The sequence below is a fragment of the Notolabrus celidotus genome, chromosome 4 (assembly GCF_009762535.1).
Source record: "Notolabrus celidotus isolate fNotCel1 chromosome 4, fNotCel1.pri, whole genome shotgun sequence".
NCBI classification, from domain to species: domain Eukaryota; kingdom Metazoa; phylum Chordata; class Actinopteri; order Labriformes; family Labridae; genus Notolabrus; species Notolabrus celidotus.
Window position 1 is genome coordinate 8,949,760 of NC_048275.1, and position 20,249 is coordinate 8,970,008.

A 20,249-nucleotide genomic window follows, 5' to 3' on the forward strand; every position below is an offset into this window, starting at 1 on the left:
TAACTGGAGAGTCTGGTCAGAAATTCCAAATAGCACAAGAAGGGGGTCAGGTTTCAAAATTACATGCAACATTTCAGAAAGAGTATTAGATATAGGATCCTATGTTTGTATTGATGGAGGGAAGACTACGGTGGCCCTGAAGGACAAAACACATTTACAAAAGATGAAACACTTTTACAAAGTTGGAGACAGATTTACATATTGGAAAACATTTTTACATTTTATAAAACAAAATTACATTAGCAAAACACTTTTACCAATGCCAAAACACATTTACATTTAAGAAAACAAATTTACATTTAAGAAAACAAATTTACATTTAAGAAAACAAATTTACATTTAAGAAAACAAATTTACAAAATCAAAACAAACACATTTACAAAGTTGGAGACAATTTCACAAACGACAGAACACTTTTACCATTCCTGAAACAAATTTACATTATTTTGTAACGGAAAGGGAATGTACCAAACACCAGGAAGTGATCCAGTACCAGTACCAAACGTTGCTCCATTTGGTTTCTCTCCATCCAAACAAACTAAATGACCCCTCACTCGATCACTCCCGGATCACTTCCTGGTGTTTGGTACATTCCCTTTTCCGTTAACAAATGAATGTAAATTTGTTTCAGAAATGGTAAAAGTGTTCCGCCGTTTGTAAAATTGTCTCACTGCTTTTAAAAGTGTTTTTTGATGTTGTCAATTTGTTTTCATAAATGTAAATTTGTTTTGGCCTTGGTAAAAGTATTTTGATTTTGTAATTTTGTTTTCTTAAATGTAAATTTATCTCCAACTTTGTAAAAGTGTTTCATCTTTTGTAAATGTGTTTTGTCCTTCAGGGCCACCGTATAAGTCAGACTGAGGCGGTTGCACACATGTGCACTAAGTGATTGGGGAGTTCTGTGCCTTGCTCAGGGGCCTACTGGCAGTGCCCGGGGAGGGAACTGGCAGCTCTCCAACTACCAGACAGCTCTAGAGACTCGGTCTGTAGTGACTCCCGGTTATTCAGTTAAGTGTACTAGTGTAGTGAGAATCAGGTTGTGCTACAAAGACATAATAACCACATGGACCACAACATAAATAGCGTCTCGACCTCAGCTGTTACTTTCAGCGAGCATGGTTAGTGATTGAAGTATTTCAGGGTGAGGCTGATTTCTTTGAGGTATAACACAGTTTGAAGTTTGAAGTTTTTATTGCCCAGCACGATCATACAAATACAAGAACAAGTAAAAAATACAAATAAAAATTCACACTACTAAAAATTACTATCAAAATTAGAGAGTTTAAACATGTCAGAATTAAAGAACCATCCTAGTTTTTTCACGTGTCCACCACAGTATTCCATGCTGTTTACAGGTGATTTCATGAAACAATATCTCTCTGAGGTCAACATAGTTTGCACAGTGTAAAAGAAAATGGGACTCTGTTTTCGCTTCATTCAGATCACACAACTCACAGAGTCTGTTTTCTTCTGGGATATTTTTGAATGGACTGACCTCAAATACCAGAGGAAGAATGCTGGCTCTCAACTGTGTAACCAAAGATCTTTGGCTTCTAGACAAACGAGACGTTACATATAACTCAGGGATGAAATTATGCTTGATCTGCACACATGTCCTTAGTTTTGGTTTGGACAGAACATTACATCTATCAATGTATCATTACAGACAGTTAGACTATAAATACAATTGAAGTAATAACCCAACAGATGTCAACAACTTTTAAAAATGTTGTTTTTATTGTCAATTACTCAAAGAAGTTATCACACCTTAAATTCCCCACAATCATTTCTGGAATAACTTTTACTTTTTGTAACTTGTACTTTCTAGCAAGATCATGCATGTAATGTTAAAATACAAACAGGAGTTTCATGATAAAATATCATTTTACAGTTTGACATTGTTTGTACTACCTGACATGGAAAGTGTACCCGTCCACCTATGAGTTAAAAAAAGTGATTCTATTATTTTTTAAGAGAGATCCACAAACCTTTTAACTCATCCGTGATAATCAGTTGAAATATTTAACATGTTGAAGTCCATTATAACTACTTCATTTCAAAATAAAAGGCCCATGAGTACGGTTGTGCCACAAGTGTGCCGGATACGGCCCTGGTGGTGAGGCTTTCAGCAGTGTGACTGCCCCCTGGTGGCTGGCTGCAGTATAGGTCAAAAAATCCGTCAGCAGTCAAACGTTAAAAAATAAATACACGTTGTACGAATGTTTCTCACATCCATATGCTGTGGTTATATGTAGTTAGTATTTGACTGTTTTGTGTCCAAGGCCTCTTTTTTCTGAAAAGTTTATTTTTCGTTAGTTATTAGAGTTTAAAAACGGGGTTTTACTTCCGGGTTTCCTTTGATTCACAGCCGCCGTAGAATAAAACTTCAAAGGGCACACAGCGTCTTGTGACGTTACGCTGTAGGGCGGAGCTTATTACAAAGGCTTCACAGGCTCTGGCTGCACAATGGCTGCGCCCAGGAGAGGGATTTTTTGGCTTCAGAACTGTACAACGGGAAGAGGCGGAGCTACGCTGTCCATTTTTATTTACAGTCTATGTTGTGCCACCCTGACATTTGAGAACATGCAAATAGCTGGACAATTTTTTTTTTATAATCTTAGGAGCCTTTAAACTATTGATACTTGCAAAATTATGTTTATTCCAAAGCTCTTATCTATAAAGTCATGCCAAGGGGTTTTAATTTGAATTTACTATTCTTAAAAAAATTTGTTTTGTAGTGTTTTAAGTCAGGTCACTTGCTCGGACGGTTGTGCCACCTGACATTTTCAGGGTTTGAGATACAGTTGGTTTTTTTGTTTTTTTTATACTTTATTTTTGTGAACAGGCATAGTTAGACAGCACAGCTCAGTGAAACAGAAACAATAGGTCATCTATACATCTTAGTTATAATAGTGGAAATACAGTCAGTTCATACAGTAATGGCTTATTAATCCCTCAATGCTACGTACACAGTCCATTTTTCCCAGTAATGCAAACATTTTTCTGCTCTAAGGTTTAGTGAGTAGGTCATTCTTTCCATATGTTCAATACTAGACACCATTTCTATCCATTCAGTCTCTGTTGGAGGATTGGGTTGCAGCCACTTTCGTGTCACGGCCTTTTTGCTGGCTGCTAATAAAATCTCTATCAAGTATTTATCCTTAACTGAGAGGTGGGCTGCGATGTTACCTAGATAAATTGATCCAAAAATGTTTTGTAATGCCTTAATTACTCCCCCCCCTAATATGACTTGATTTTTGGGCAATTCCAAAATATGTGAAAGTGGTCTGCCAGCTGTTCTCCACACTTCCTCCAACACAGACCGTTTCCAGCCTCAGCTGTTTGTATACATTTTGTTTTTGGGGTTACAAAATACCTTAATACATTACGCCAACAGAAATCCCTCCAAAGACCTGAGCTGGTGGAAGTGGACTGCACAGAACGTACATTTAGCCAATCCTCCTCAGAAATAACAAGTCCAGATTCTTTCTCCCACTTTAATCTAGCCTTGTTTGTTGTGTGTGTCTTAGTGGATTGAATCCTTGAGTGTAAAACTGAGACTAGTTTCCTTGTGCCCTTGCCTTTGTACATATCAACAAAGATATCAACAAGGTCAGAGTCAGATTTCTCTAAAGGTTTAACCTCCTTATTGAAATAAGCTCTAATTTGCAGGTATCAGAAGAAGTCAACTTTTTCTAGTCCATATAAATCAGATATTTTTTTAAAGCTGTCCAGCTGACCGTTAGAGGATATTGAGCAGTAAGAAGTAATACCAGCCTTATACCAATGTTTAAACCTCCCGTCAGTCATTGCTGGTTTAAAGTCTGGGTCAAAAGCAATCCATCTTAGCTGTCTAGTTTGTCTCTGAAATAGTGCTGATCTACATTCTTTAAACCAGGTTCTTAGAGTTTGAGAAACAGTTGTGCTCATAAGTTGACATACCCTGGGAGAATTTATGATTTCTTTGGTAGTTTCTGTTGTCTTTATGACATAAAAAGAGTAAACACAGTTGTTTGATTAAAAGAAATGCTTCACCCAACCACTAACCATGAATGAAAATACATTTTTTTCTCTTATCATTAATATTCTCTTAAAAATGGCCCAAAAAAATCACAAATTCTGCCAGGGTATGTAAACTTATGAGCACAACTGTACCTGAAAACAAAAGAAATCTCATTATTTAAATGCACTGAACATTGTATTTAAAATAACCCGGTCTTATAGAATCAATTGATGTATGTCTGAAAAAACTAATTATTTCAAAAGACAATAATGGATTTAGACACAAAAATATGCATAACATGTCAATGAACTGTAAGCAGACCCTCACAGGCAAGAGGTCAGCTTTTCTCTAAATCAGAATCAGAATCAGAATCAGCTTTATTTGCCAAGTATGCTTGAACACACAAGGAATTTGACTTTAGTAAGCTGTGCTCTCTTTGTACAAGGCATAGGAATAAGAATAAGAATAAGAACTACAATAAAAAATAAAATAAAAAATATAATAACAATAACCTTAGCTATAAATACAAAGAAACAACAAATAGGCTTGACTAATATGTAAATGTAACATATGTTGTAAAATTAAGAGGACATAGTCAGAGTCATAGTTCTATACTTTGACTCCTTCTGTGGCCCTAAATCAGATTTAGAAGGGTCACTTAAGTTGTTCTTTGTAAGTTTTGCTGGAGTTTTGACCCTCTTCTTCCTCCTCTTCTTTCTTCTGAAAAGTTGAAGTTGTGTCTGAATCCTCCCCTCTCCTAAAACATATTAAACCACGCTTACAACTGATTAAAGATGAGAGGACTGATAATCACTTTGAGTCAGTCCACTTTAAGAAAACAGCAGCGTTAGAAACAAAACTCTCTTTAAAGACTTCACATTTCATGATCGCACAGATAAATCACAAGCAGTTTGTTTCCCCCCCCCCCCCCCCCCCGTGTGGCCCGTCGTGCTTTAACAGCTTCTGCGTCATGCGGCTCGATTATAGCCGATGAATAATTTCTACTACATTTAGTGACTCAGCATCAGACAGGCTGTTGGACACCACAGTCACGCACCGGGGTGTCAGAGTCCACTGGGAACAGCTTTCCCTCAATATGTTGTTTAGCGTCGCACTCAGCAGCGACACACATGTAAATGTAGAAGGCACAGTTGCTATGTGGCGTCTGCTGCTTTCAGTGCTAATGGAAGGATAAACAGAGTCACAGTCGCTCCAAACGGCTTCCTGGTAAAAATTTACAGCAGGTAGGTTAATGGGAACTCTGTGTATATATAACACTGTGTATATAAAACCCTTAACGAGAGTGCAGTCACTCTACTATTAAACTCTGTGTTAACTCAGATGCTGAAATGAGGAAAGTTAAAAATGGGACTGAATAAAATGGCGAGGGTATATGGACAGGGAGGTCTGATTTTTGTGCTGAAATATAGTTTGATCAAACCTTAAAGGTGACATATCATGCAAAATGGACTTTTTAATGGTTCTCTACCTGAAATATGTTTCCCTGGCATGTCTACAAACCCCCCGAGAATGAAAAAAATCCATTCTGCCCCTGTTCTGATTTCTACACCTTTCTGTAAATGTGTGTGAAACGAGCCGTTTCAGACTTCCGTGTTTTTGTTATGTAACAACAATATCCTGTCTGTCACGGAGTCAGAGCTCGGAGCTTGTTCAGCCCATAGACTGTATAAAATACAACTCAACTTCTCCGTTTTTCATTCCCTGCACACATGTGTGCTAACAAGGAGCTTAGGAGGGAGGCATGCTAGTTGTAGGCTGTCTTAATTAACACAAAGGTCGGTTTTACTCCCCACGTCTGCAGATTTGAAGATCTAGTGGATGATTTTTATTTATCATGGATAAGTGCTAGCGCTAGTTAGCATAGCTACATATCGTAGCTGCAGCTGTGTACCAAGACACATGTCTACATACTGACAAATAAAACAACAAGTAACACAGAATCTGTGACCAATCCTTCAGAAAAGGTCCCGCTGCCTTTCTGGCAGAGGTCGGTTTTACTCCCCACGTCTGCAGATTTGAAGATCTAGTGGATGATTTTTATTTGTCATGGATAAGTGCTAGCACTAATTAGCATAGCCACATAGCTACATGTTCATAGCTGTAGCTGTGTACCAAGACACACGTCAACATACTGACAAATAAAACAACAAGAAACACTAAATCTGTGACCAATCCTTCAGAAAGGTCCTGCTACAGGCGCCTCTCCGTCAGGATCAGATTCTGGATCAGATTCAGAGGGTTGAAGGAACGCGATCTATGAGCAGCCGTGTACATTCAGCCAACATGTAAACATTAGATCAACGTGCTGGACAGCCGAGGCACATCCACTTCCTGAGGGGGCGTGGTCAGAGAGAAAACAGAGTGTTCTGAGGAGGACTGAAGAAGAGGGCTTTTCAGGCATGCCAAAATCTGATTTCAAAGTGTTTTTTTGAGCATAAACTTTAAAGACATGTTTTGGGGACCTCTTAGACCAATATATATTGATGAAAAAAGCGTGATATGTCACCTTTAATTTAATTGATGAAATCAGAACCACCTGAAGGTTAAAGTCCAGAACCAGGAGGCTTTAAACAGACTTAACTGTGACCATTTGCTTACAGTAATCTAAACCTGTGTTGTGCATTAATATTGTGATTTTTCTGTCACTTCCAGGCAGTGTATGTGTTCCTGTCACATCGTTAAAATAACCCAGGCAGACTGAGGACACCAACCGGACGTTGCCGCCATGTTGGAGGAAGACATGGAAGTGGCCATCAAGGTGGTCGTGGTCGGCAATGGAGCCGTCGGCAAGTCCAGCATGATCCAGCGCTACTGCAAGGGAATCTTCACTAAGGACTACAAGAAGACCATCGGGGTGGATTTTCTGGAAAGGCAGATATTGTAAGAACATTATTTCACTGTAGTGTTATTTATAACTACAGAGTGCACAGAGGGGGAGGAGGAGGGATGGGATAGATTCTGTTGTAGCTCACAACACACAAAGAGACGGTTGAATTTTATGTAAGTTTGGTGCTTCTTCTATATGTTTGGAAGGGAAGGGAAATCTACAAACTGATCCTTTAAGGTGCACTTGATACACAGTACACAGTAATCATATGAAAGTGTGAAAGAAAAATAAGGGAATCAGCCAGGTCACTCCTGGGTTAGACACCTCAGTGTTTCAGAGCTCAACTGTTCCCTTCGGATCATGGACCGTCTCCCCTCCCTCTACCTCTTGTCTCTTGTTGATCTGTTTGAGAAGGGATGTGCTTTTGAAGTAAGACCCTCCTCTTTAAGATTTAAGAAGTGATCTCTCCTTTTCGTTGTTTGCACAGATACACATTTTGAATATTTTTCAACATACAACCTGAATGAGGGATGTCAACAATTAATCAAGTATCAATTAATTGATTGTTAAGAACTTACTCAAACACATTTTTTTGTTTTGATTTTCTATCACGTGGAACAAACATCATGTGATCTCATATCTCGTTCAGCTATCAGGGAGGTGTTTTAAGTTTAGCAGCTGGTGGCTGCGGCTGAGTGACAGGTCTCCATGAGCGCTTTTTTCTCCTCAGCCGGACTGATTATGACCCGTTTGCGCTCCCGGCTGACACCTGACCACGTAAACATGCTTATTTTTCTCAATAATAATAATAATAATAATAATACCTAAGTTTTATATAGCGCTTTTAAATAACTCAAAGACGCTTTACAAGAGAGACAATAAATAAATAAATACAAATAAAGACATATAAGACAAGCAGACGACAAGGGAAGAGGTGGAAAAATTAATGTGAGGGGAATGCCTGTTTGAAAAGGTAAGTTTTTAACTGTTTCTTAAATGAATGAAGTGAGTCAGAAGCACGGATGTGTGGGGGGAGAGAGTTCCAGAGGGTGGGGGCGGCTATGGCAAAGTCCCGGTCCCCCAAGGTACGGTGCTTGGATTTAGTGATGGGAGTGAGGAGGTTGGAGTCAGAGGATCGGAGGCGGCGGGAGGGGTGGTAGTACTGGAGAAGGTCAGTGAGGTATGGGGGGGCCAAGTTTTTGAGGGATTTGTACGTGGTGAGCAGGATCTTGAAATGGATGCGCTGTTTTACGGGGAGCCAGTGGAGCTGTTGAAGGACAGGGGTGATGTGGTCTCTGGAGCGGGAGTGGGTGAGTAGCCGGGCAGCAGAGTTCTGTACGTATTGTAGTTTTAAGAACAAGTAGACAGAAAACTGGACACTGTGAGTCTGAAATATGTTTCTGTTCAGTTCCCTTGTTGAAGTCTGAGCCTTCACTTTTATGACTGTGTGTCCGCGGAGATTATGAGCCTGCTCCACACGTTGATATTCAGCATGTTTAACATTTTGAACACCTCAATACGATCCGTAGATATTCAATACTGTCAGTTATATACATTCTGCTGTGAAGGAAGATTTGATTCAGGGGAAAAAAAATGCATTTGTGATTGTTTTTGACATGGAAAACATTTACGCTTTTAAAAAAAGGATGAATCAATAATTAATCATTCACACTTCCAAAGATTGATCATGGAAAATACTTGAAATTTATATCCCTAATCACAACCCATGTCCTGGTCCCAGTTTCACTGTCATTCTGTCACACAGAAACAGAAATTTCACTGATTGGTAGAGGCATATTATCACAAAGCATGCTCTTGTTCTTTAACACCCTTCTGTCCTTAATTCCATGGACTAATTCAGGCATAGTACATACAGTAGTTGAGGTTGTGTGCGCCTTCAAAAAAGTCATTTTTTTTGTCTACTCAATAACAAACTAATCCACTCAGGAAACAGGAAACAGTGAAATGAAAAGTTTTTCATCCTGTGCAGGTTTGTCAAACATCCATGAATATAAAAGAAGAACTGTTTTTAAGTGCTGGAAAGAGAATCCTCATCCTGTCTTCAGAGAGTGGTTTTGTAACTGTGTGTTGTTACCCTCATTGTTACAGAGTGAATGATGAAGAGGTTCGACTAATGCTGTGGGACACCGCTGGGCAGGAGGAATTTGACGCTATCACCAAGGCCTACTATCGTGGTAAGATCCAGTGTTCAGTGCAGCTCAGGGTCAATGACCTCAAGTCCAGCTTTTATTTGTCACAGATTCTGTGGTGCACTAGCAGCACAGCTTTCAGCCTCTCTGAATCTCTGCTGGGCTGCCCTGTTTCAAACAGTGTTTACAACTTTTAGGTTTCCTATTCATATCAGAACACAGGAAAGAAAATGATCAAACTGTAAACATGATCTGTTGTTCTGTTTTGCAGGTGCTCAGGCATGTGTTCTAGTCTTCTCCACCACAGACAGGGATTCATATCAGGCTATTGACAGCTGGAGGGAGAAGGTGGAGGCAGAGGTTGGAGATATTCCTACAGTTCTAGTGCAGAACAAAATTGACCTCCTCGAGGAAACGGTCATAAAAAAGTAAGCCATGTTTTCAAAAACAAAAGTGGAACAATGCAGCTAATGAACATCTTTGTATTGTAATTAAGACGTCATAACTTTGTGTTAACTCAAAGAATGTTTTATGTCTTTCCTCAAACTTCAGCGAGGAGGCAGAAGGTTTGGCAAAAAGGCTGAAGTTGAGATTTTATCGAGCGTCAGTGAAAGAGGACCTCAACGTCAATGAAGGTAGGCTATGAATAAATTGGTGGGATGCAAGTGAAACAATGTCATGTCCGTGCTGTAATATTTCCTCTTGTTCACCTTTTAGTGTTTAAGTACTTAGCTGAGAAGTACTTACAGCGGCTCAAACAGCAAACAGCAGAGGAGACAGAGGTGGTCCATTCAACAAGCAATAAAATAGGTAAGACAATCTAAAAGTAGATCGCTGACATTTAAAGTTTCCTCTTCTGTAGGCTGACAACTGTCGGATCTGTATCTGAAACTGTGTCTTTCCTTAAAGGTGTTTTTAATACAACGAGTGGTAACGTCTGTAGCCAGAACTCCAGCAACGGCAGAGAAATCATCACCCTGCGCCCGAACAAGCAGCGGACCAAGAAGAGTAAAAATCCCTTTGGAAGCTGCAGCCTCCTCTAGATAAGACTGGGCTCATTTTCAGTGACTGAATGTTGTCTCTGAGATTGGACTGGTCTTTGTTATACTGGCCACATTGAGAGACCAAAGCCCACACAGACTGGGAAACACTAATTGCTACCTAAACTAGAGCTTAATCTGAAACCATTTCCCACTATTGATGGTTGATCATTCAGCGCACACAAAAAGCACGTTTGTTCACTCTTTGGTCCTCCTTGTGGTTGTTCAAGGTAACAGCAACAGCTGCTGATAAAATACATTTCAGTCATGCAATATGTTTGCATGCTGAAGACACACAGATCATTTTGTACCATATTTGTCAAGCTGTCATGAGAATATGGTTCAAAGTCTACCGTGTCCTGTTGGCAAATCAAACCCTCTCGAATTCAGAGTCTACTCTGTGCAAAAGTATTTTTGTACGAATCCCAGCAGTGTTGAGTGATTATTTTCTCTGAGGTGTTGACATAGTGCCAAATCTGCTCTTCCTGAGCTGTAATTGAATATTAATACTGCAGTGATATGGATGTAACATGAAATGAATAGAATGTGTTCCTTATGTATAACCAAATATCAATAACTATCAACACTTAATAGTCTTCTATATGTCTGCTTGCAGTCCACTCATTAACACATTTGTTAACCAACTCAAAGATTTTGCAAGGTTTTGGACTTTTTTGATGCAAACATGGTTTGAATTTCACATAACTCTTTCAGTCATAGCATCTCAAGTCACAATCAGTTAAAGCACTATGTTTTTGATTGTTTACATTTGACATTTCACTGTGCTCGTCTTTTTAACTTTAGTTCAGCTCCCAGTGACATCAGTTAGCCTCTAGAGTTTCAGTACACAATCATTCGTATTGCATTGTATTTCTAATATTTCAACACTAAACTTTTATTTGGTGCGTCTTCTATAGTATCTAATCCATCTATTCAAAGTGAAAGTATGACAATTTATAAACCACAGTCTTTTTGTTTTTGATGGAGAAAAGAAGAAATGGTACAGACAGTGAAATGACTGATGCATTGCTTGTCAGTGTCTCTCTCTGTGGTTCTGACTCCTGAGCACAAAGTAAACGACCAGACTTGATATTTCACTGGTGTGAGCCTGAATATGCAAGAAAACTAAGGTTCTTCTCACTACTCAAGGATACTCATGTCACTAATGCTCAGTCCTCAAAGCAGCTAGCTGTGAACTGTATGTTACTGCCTGATCATCAAACTGCATCAAACCTTTTTCTTTGTTTTGAAACTTATCTGAAAGACAACTCTTCACCAAGCACAAAGAGACATGTAGTGACGTGAAAGTCTCACATTAGATCTGACATTCTTAACATTTTCTTACGAATCAAAGTATTTTACTTGGAATAAGAGTACTTAAATCATCATGGAGAAATGTGCATGAGTTTTGTAACCAGCTCAGATTTCTTTTTAAAGCTTTAAATGATCTTTGTTCAAGAAGTCGACTTGACTGGAATGAAAATCTGCAGATGTTTTGAAATTGTGTTCCAGTTGAACTATTGGTACTAAGATTGTGTCACATTTCAAGCTTTGTCATTTGGCTCTATGTAACAGTGCTGTTTTAAAAAAAAAAAAGATAAAAAATAATGTCACATAACTGTAATGCATGCAAGCCTTCTTACACTTCAGTGAATGTCATACAACGGTTACAATGCCACAATGCCTTGTCCATGTTTACACCCCTGATCTCCATTAAGCATTTAATGCCTTCTATTGTTTTGTTTTTTTTAATTACTTGCACATTAAATATGTAAATAGTAACTCCTCAATCTTTCTTTGATGCTTACTTTTATTTTACTTTGCCTTTTTGCTTTTTGACTGAATCCATTTAAGCGCACTTTATCATCACAATGGTATATAGTCTTAAAGAACCAGAAGTCCACACTCACCATAACTCATGTGCTCTCACTCAGGTGTTGTAATAATCTGTCTTGATGTCTAACTGATTTCATAAACCAATATCAAACATTTTAATAGAAATAATCAACATGTGAATGCTTTCAGTGTGACAAAAACAACAATCATTGTTGGATTTTTTTTTCTAACAGTTCAAAATGTGTAACAATTTGAGGTGTGCCACACAGTCGTACATCTTATGTTATGTTTTGGGGAAACTGATGGGACTATTACAGAAATAAAACTTCATTTTTCTTGTGCATCTAGTGTATTATTTCAGGTGACCACACTCTTCTATTGATACAGTCTTACAAACAACGTTATACTTAAAGTTACTGGTGTTCATGTGGAGAGGGATAAGAAAGCCAATGACAGCCAGATATCATTTTAAAACTGTGTTTCAATCTAAAGTTAAACATGTAAAAAGTGTTAAATTGGCTCTTCAGTCTTGACCTTGGGAAATTAACATCTCTTTCACAGAATTTGGGAATATACTCGATCTCCATCCACTGTGGAAAGTCTTGTGTTTTGGTTAATGCACTTCAGGTAGACCCTATTGTAGAAGCTATTTTAAATTGATTTCAGGATTTGTATTTTTCAGTGAGTGAAATTAAAACTACTTGTAATTTAGATCATTTAATCTCAGGTAAAATTCATGAATATTTAGAAATATTCTTCAAATAGATTCATTTAAAAATTCTTGAAGAGATTATTTATGTAAATTGATTGATTTATTTATACATCTGGGAAACATGTTGGTTATGGGTGGAGCTGGTAATTATAAAGTGCAGGATGCAGTAACCCAGTAACCTCTGCCCTTCCACTGCTGCCTGAGCTCATACCACAAATCATGCACACAGACATATACACAGCACACTTCATACATGAAACATACATACATACATTAACAAACACACACACTTTTCTTCTCTTTTTATTTCACTTCTTTTTTTTTATTTCCCTTTTCCTTTATTTTCTTTCTTTGTCTTTACTTTCTTTTTATTTCTTTACCTTTTTATTTCTCTACTTCCTCATTTCTTTATGTATTTATTTTGGTGCCTTGGTCCACAGTATCCTGTAACATCTTGAGTCCTTTGCCTCTCTCCTCCTCCTCCTTCCACCACAGATCCACAATGAATAGAAAAGGGTAAAAACACCCTGAACTGTCCCACCAGGCTCAAGGACCAGGCTCAAGGACAACCCTACCTTATGGATTTAGTTGGAGCGTCACACTGAATGTTTTTGGACTGTGACATGATTTGAGCGTGTTTTATTTGATAATATGATTAGACAAGAAAAAGAATTAATGATTTTTCAACTCTTAGAATAAATGGAGAGTGATTAATATGATTGTTTTTTATGGATGACAGTGGACACATGTCAGAACACCAGATAAACTCAGACTATCCTGTGTTAGAACTTCATTGTCTAACTAACCAAGATGCTTATAGCCAGCTCAAATGTGACTACACATTTTTACTTACATTACTTTTGCTGTCTTTTTTATTATACATTTTTGATTGCCTTTATTAGATAGGAGAGTCAATAAAGTCAGGAAATATGGGGAAGAAAGAGTGAGACCTGTGTTCAGGGTGGAACCAGAGTTCTACATCAGATGGGATCAGCCATTGGTCGTTCTTTCTACCAACCAAGCTCCCCAGCTCTCCTACCATTATCATTTTCATGCTGCCATTCAAACTGCTGCTTTAAACAACAAATGGTGTATTGGTTAGCTCTCTGTATTTTCCTGCATATACATGAATGTGTATGGTACTGGATGGTTGGGTGCAAACAAGTGTTCTTTCCAGCTCTTACAGATTATGTAGAATAGAATTTTAATCCTATAATACCGAAGTGTTTGAACAACATACCCTTAAAACTTACCAGAAACCTGCCACAGCTTTACTCTGAATAACATACATGCTAATCTGCTGTCGTATTCTCATTCATAGGGATTATCTTGACATACTCAAAGACTGCTGCTCTACACATCAATTACACAATGTGTTTTTTATTCATTTTTCTTGACACACAATCTCACATAGAAAAATGCTTTGTGCAAATACAAACTTAAACCCACAGCTTTAAGTCATTTGTGTTGCTTTCACACAAAGAGGTAGTGTGTGTGCACTTCCCAAATCCTTACCAAGTGAAGTGTTGATTTAAACAGTGAGATACAAGTGAGACAGATACTCTGCAACATCGGAATCATTGTTAAGCCTTTGGTTGATGGATGTCTTCAATTATCCACTCTGACTTTGACTTTGGATATCTTTCTTATGTGCACATGTGAACTTGCATTGTGTAAAAGGTAAATTAAGTTGCTTGGTGTAAATGACAAACATTAAAAAGTAAAACTTGATAATTCCAGAAACACAAATATTCCTTCAGAGTGAATGATGGATATTTGGCCCTACACTCCCTTTTAATGAGGGGCTTGTTTACTAACATATCCCCAAGTCCTTCATAAAGCTAGTTAAGAGTTACAAAAGTTTAGTGGTATTAAAAACATGTTTTTTGATTTGGTGATAAGTCTTACTAGCAGCCATTGGCTTTTGAGCCATCCAGTTTTTGATTATCCATGATTTTAATGTTCTTTTCAGCATTTTCAACATTCCTCAACAGAGTGTCCAGCCGCCTCTTGATCTTCTTCTGGTCCTCCATAGCACAGCTGATCACGAGGGCCTGGAACTTCTGGTCGATGGGAACAGGTGGGGCCTCGCTCACACAGGCCGCATGCAGGGCCATCAGCTGCTGCCGGCCACCTGCCATGTCGTTCAGTAACTTCTTCACCATTTCGTCAATGATAGATGTGGCCTTGCTCAGCGCCTCCTCCTGCTGGGAGTTTCGGATGGTGCCAATAGAGATCTCCACAGAGAGTGTGCGGCCCATCAGACGGTTTGAAGTCAAATCCAACTCTTCTCTCTCGCCTGGAAAATAGGGAATGAAGAAGAATTCAGAACTGCATCTTTGCAGCAAAAATAAAGGGTGAAACAACAATAAGATCAACTATGGATACTGTAAGTGGTGGAAATGGACTCAGTGCATAAAGTGCAAAAACATATTTTTACATAGTACATTAAAGTACAAGCTTACTATGATGAATTGTGGAGATTTACTTGAATTTTCTCTTGATTAGACTCTTAAAGCTAACCCTCAACATGTTCCATACTGTGTATTTTGCTACTTATGCTACAGTGAGTGTATTGAAGTAAGGGGACATAATTAAAATGATAAATTTAGGGTCATGTAGACTTATTTATTTGGGGTGGGGGGAAAAAACAAGACAGCAAAGTGTCACAATATTTTGTGTGACAATACTTCATCAATACAGATGCCAAATATTATGGTATTGCAGTTACTTTGGTTGTACTGGGATTAAATATTCTGCCTTTTGAAAAACATTTACAGCACTTCACTCCCCAGTTTGTTAAGGGGCTGTGGTAAATGGTTAATATTGTTGTATATTGTCCATAAACCTGCAATAGGAGTTGAGTCATACTATGTTCACTGTCCTACAAGCTCACTCTGTCAGAAACATAACTCATACTGTATAAGGCCGGCTTTAATGTGTTGGCCCCAAGGGGGGAACCAGACTTGCACTTAAGAAGGTAACATAACAGAACAACAACATTTAAATCTTCTTAAAAGCTTTAAATCTTAAAGGACTCATACAGGAGGTGAAGGTCCAAAGTCATGATTTAAAGCCTCATATAAAGCTGATTTTAATATAAGTCCTACTGCTGATTAGGCTAGAAGTCAATCATAGTTTGGGAATTTGGGGTGGCCAATCAGATTACAAGAGGAATCATGACCACACCTTACAAACCCATGGAGGGTCGCTGTTTGCAGGAATTTAATGCAATAAAGTCATTGAACTGATTTGAATAGGACTGAATTGAATCCCTGAACTGACTGACAACCTTTTCTTATCTTATGAAGTAATCCTCTGATGACAGAGGATTACTTACAGGAAAAGATTTGCAACAACACATTAATTAATCGGCATATCATTTCCACATACTCAGCATACTGAAAAAAGTTGAACGTCCCATCTATAATATCATGACAAAGACACACCAAACATTGTATTGTTGCATGTCTGTTAATTCACAGTATTCAGGCTTAATCTGTAATTATGTGCATTGAATTCCCCTCTGTGAATATGGTGAAACATAAAGTCTAGTTAAAGAGGAGACAACACGTGATCTGTGGTTCATAGTTGGGTGGAGTGCAAAACTCATATTGCCTTGTTCCATTTTAAATCCCCAGGAGATCCAGAACAACACCACCCAACTACAGTGAAGCTCTGAAAACATAACCTCACTGGATCACAATGTTACAGTGAGACTGAGCAGCCTGTAAAAACAGAGTTCAACAAGGTGGATCACACTACATGTTTCTGATGAAGTATAGAGTCAGCAGCCTCACCAGCACAGATGTTTCGCATTTCTTGACTATTCTGTATGGACTGAATCATTTCCAGGATGCACTCCCTTTCCTGCTCCATGGCCGATGCTGTTTCACGTAAAGCCTCCACCCTGAGAGAGAGAGAACAACACATGACCACTGACATCCATTTACAACCACATCCTCTCACTAACCCCAGGAAGACTAGCCGACACTTTGTGGACTAATGGTGAAGCTTTAAATCTTAAAGGACTCATACAGAAGATGAAGGTCCAAAGTCATGATTTAAAGCCTCATCTAAAGCTGATTTGAATATAAGTCCCACTGCTGATTAGTGAAGCATTAAAGCATTACTGAAGCATTAAATAATAATGGGCTGCAGCAAAATGACATTAAAAGGCACTATGAGGAGTTTTTCACCAGCTGAGAAACAGACTGAAACCAACACTGATGCCTCTTTATGACCTTCAAAAGCAAACAAAACCATAAACAACAACACTGATATCTTCTCTGTTGTCATTTTAATGCCTTAAACCACTCAGAGGGGGTAGGTGTCAGACCACATGATTGACATTTGGCTTTAAAAACACCCCTTTTAGGCTGTTTTCATAGCTAATAATCACATTGAGTGATAAATCTGGCTGGGTGAGGTTTTTGTTGAAAACACTACTTTTACGTACAGAACAAGAGATAAGAGGTATGACTTTGTCCACAGTGGGGCGCCAAAATTGATATAAATCAAAAGTTCCTCACAGCAGCTTTAAATACCTACAGATAATAAACATTGAGTATAGTTATAAATCCATACATTATGATTATAGTAGGTTTCCCTTCCAGATTAAGATACACACCTAGTGTGGTAGTTAGGTTAAACTTTTTGTAACTGGATGTCATCCACTTTAACAACTTTCTTTCTCAATTTAGGATTCTTAAAATAAAATTGCACTAAAATATAACATGCAAAGAGCCTCACAATATTACATGCTTCAAACAGCCCTTAAAGCAGGGCGCCTATAACATGCTCAGGCCTGTTACTGTACCTCATTTCCAGCTGATCCAAGTTTTCCAGCAGGCGTCCGGAGCGATCAGCCATGGACATCGTCCTGCTGAACTTGCACGGAGCCTCGGTCATTTTCGCCTGGATCTTCGCCTGAGCCATGTTGCTGAATTAATCTTTATTAAACGATCCGTACAGGAGAGGAATCCTCTTCACGTGCGGCTACACCCTGAGCTGTCCGACAGACTGAAGCTGTCCGGCTGATACAGCGAGGAAGAACACTTCCAAACATGGGCTGTAACTTCCTTCACCGTCCTCACAGAAGCTTCCCGAGGAGCCTGGAACAGTCGTTCCCAAAAGAGGTCCGAGGCCCCCTAGAGGGCCTCCAAAAACTTTAGCTGACCTCCATAGATACTTGAAAGGAAGATTTACAGACATAGATAAAATAGATCATTTTAAAGTGACTTTATTTCAAATGTTAACATTGAAAGAGTGTCAGAAGCTACATTTCTGGGAGTGATAATATCAATCAATCAATCAATCAGACTTTATTTATAAAGCGCTTTTCATACAATGACATTGTAACACAAAGTGCTGTGCATAACTTCAAAATAGAATAAATTAAGAAAAAGATCCCACCCCAAGCCCCGACCCCAAACCCACCCCATACTCCTAAGGTTAAGAACACAATATATGCAACAATAGTAATAAAAACAATACAAATAAAATAAATAAATAAAATAAAAAAGAAGTTGCTGAACGAACTGAGGAAACGCTCTCATGGTATCTTAAAGAGGAAACGCTGGAGGTAAAATAAGATGCTAAAACTCAAAACAGGAAATTAAAATTACCAAAGTAAAAAAATACATTTCTAAGATAATAAAAGACTAAAATATTAAACCATTAAAATAACTTAGGAAGCTAGACTTAAAATAAATAAATAAGTACATAAATAAATAACGTAGAATAAAAGTGAGTAAATTGGAAATAGATATGGTAATAAATAAATAAATAAATAAATAAATAAATAAATAAATAAATAAATAAATAGAATAATACCCAGCTTGCAATGTTTTGTTCTAAAAACATTCCGTTAATGTTACAGATAATGTTTCTGTCATGTTTTCAGAGGGAAGTTTGCTTTGTGTTCAAAGAATGTTCTCTTGTAACATTCTCTAAAATCACTAATAAAATGTTAAGTGACAAAAGTGCTCAAATATTATGCTCTAATGTTATTCAAACATTCTCAGGGGGAAGTTTTCTTTATGTTCACAGTTTGTTCTCAGATAACGTACTCTGAAAAACATTCAATAATCTGTGACCCAAAGAATGTTATCAAAACATCATTTGAATGTTAAAGATAAAACATTCTATCTTTGTGCTAATGAAATATCACCGGAATATTCTTAAATAAAACATTTTGTAATCTGAGGCGTCAGAAACATCCTGAAAACATTCTCTACATGTTCTTTGAGAATGTTGCTTCTTTATTTTTATTCATTATGGGAACACTTTATAGAAAACATTCAATAATCTTTTTTCTAAATAATATTATAAAAACATTATCTGAATATTAAAGAAAAAAATGTTCTTCTTTCATTAAAAGTTAAAAAATAGGAACATTATTTAAATCGATGAACATCCTTAAGTTGTTCTTTGAATATTACACTCAGAACCTTGTCTTGAAACATAATCAGAACTTATAGGGAATGTTAGCCAATGTGGTGAGAGCATTCCCTGCTAGCTGGGTAGATGATAAACTGACTTGGAAACCACATATAGATTATATGAAGAGGAAAGTGTGTAAATGTGTTGGTGTTTTAGGCAGGGCCAAGGACAGTTTGGATTCTGCTTCTCTTCGTATTTTTTACTGTTCACTTGTTCTTCCATATTGTAGTTATTGCCCGGAGGTATGGGGCAACACTTATATGACTAATATTAACCCTTTTGTATGTGTTAAAGAAAAGAGAAATCAGACTTATAAATAAGGTAAATGTTAGAGAACATACTAACAGTTTCTATATCAGCTCATACTTGTTGAAATTTAAATATTTAGTTAACTTTAAAACATTATTATTTATGTTTAAAAACCAGAAACAGATTATTACCTGAAAACTTACACAAGTTGTTTGTGTTTACATCTCATGAGGAGGCTTAGACAGAAATTTAATTTCAAAAAGTCCATACCCGGCACTACATTAAAGCAAATTTTGTGTTTCAGTTTCTGGAGTTAAACTTTGGAATTCTCTGGATGATGGTATAAAATGCTGCTCTAATATTTCATAGTTTAATAGAATGTTAAAAGGTAAAGTAATGGGGAACTACAAACTCATCCAGTGTATCTGTATTTGATTGTTTCAGTGTTCATTGTTAAATTTGATGTTTGGTAGAATGAGAAGTGGTAGATCATGTTGTGATGAAGGAGAGGGGCAGGTATCATACGTTTATCTTCTTCCTGCTCCTGTTTGTTCATAGACAGTGTATACTCTATTTTGTGAAGATGTGTATCAAATATGTTGTGTTGTCAAACACTGAAGTGAGCAAATACAATTCTTATGAATGAATGAATGAATGAATGTGTGGGGTGTTGTTTTTATCAGCTACACTTTGAGAAAATACTCATTGTTGTACTCATCGATTAGGAAACTTAGCTTATATAACTTCATGGCTGTTCATCTCTACTGGTTAATTTTTAAGATAACTGGCAAACTAGAGAAAAAAGGGTAAAACTGATGTTGGGTTGGAGGCTTCTAGTTTGAAGTTAATACAGAGAGAGTCACATTAAACCATAAAGAAAGGTTAAGCCATCGTGTTGGTATGTGGCTATAAATATGTGCTTATTCAAATTTGATCTGGGTTTACATGTCACGTTACCACAAATCTG

At 37.6% G+C, this 20,249-nt stretch overlaps 2 protein-coding genes across 4 annotated transcripts in view; one reads left to right on the forward strand and one right to left on the reverse strand.

Annotated features, from left to right (window-relative positions):
* rab23 (RAB23, member RAS oncogene family) overlaps positions 1–12,218 on the forward strand; it is a 13,796-nt gene extending 1,578 nt beyond the window's left edge. For 2 of the 3 annotated variants that reach the window (XM_034682104.1, XM_034682103.1), the window contains 6 exons: positions 6,677–6,904; positions 8,961–9,046; positions 9,273–9,429; positions 9,554–9,636; positions 9,719–9,811; positions 9,911–12,218. In XM_034682104.1, the coding sequence (XP_034537995.1) occupies positions 6,750–6,904; positions 8,961–9,046; positions 9,273–9,429; positions 9,554–9,636; positions 9,719–9,811; positions 9,911–10,044 (708 nt within the window). In that variant the 5' untranslated portion in view covers positions 6,677–6,749 and the 3' untranslated portion in view covers positions 10,045–12,218. Of the gene's footprint in view, positions 1–838; positions 1,009–6,676; positions 6,905–8,960; positions 9,047–9,272; positions 9,430–9,553; positions 9,637–9,718; positions 9,812–9,910 lie in introns of all 3 variants that reach the window. The other variant, XM_034682105.1, reaches the window with a different exon arrangement.
* A 1,731-nt stretch (positions 12,219–13,949) lies between these two features.
* On the reverse strand, positions 13,950–17,736 carry bag2 (BCL2 associated athanogene 2). Its single transcript, XM_034681070.1, has 3 exons — positions 17,409–17,736; positions 16,390–16,499; positions 13,950–14,888 (listed from the first exon to the last, which is right to left on the reverse strand). The coding sequence occupies exons 1-3, from the start codon at positions 17,525–17,527 to the stop codon at positions 14,497–14,499; spliced, it is 621 nt and encodes a 206-aa protein (XP_034536961.1). The 5' UTR covers positions 17,528–17,736; the 3' UTR covers positions 13,950–14,496.
* Positions 17,737–20,249: the final 2,513 nt, after the last annotated feature.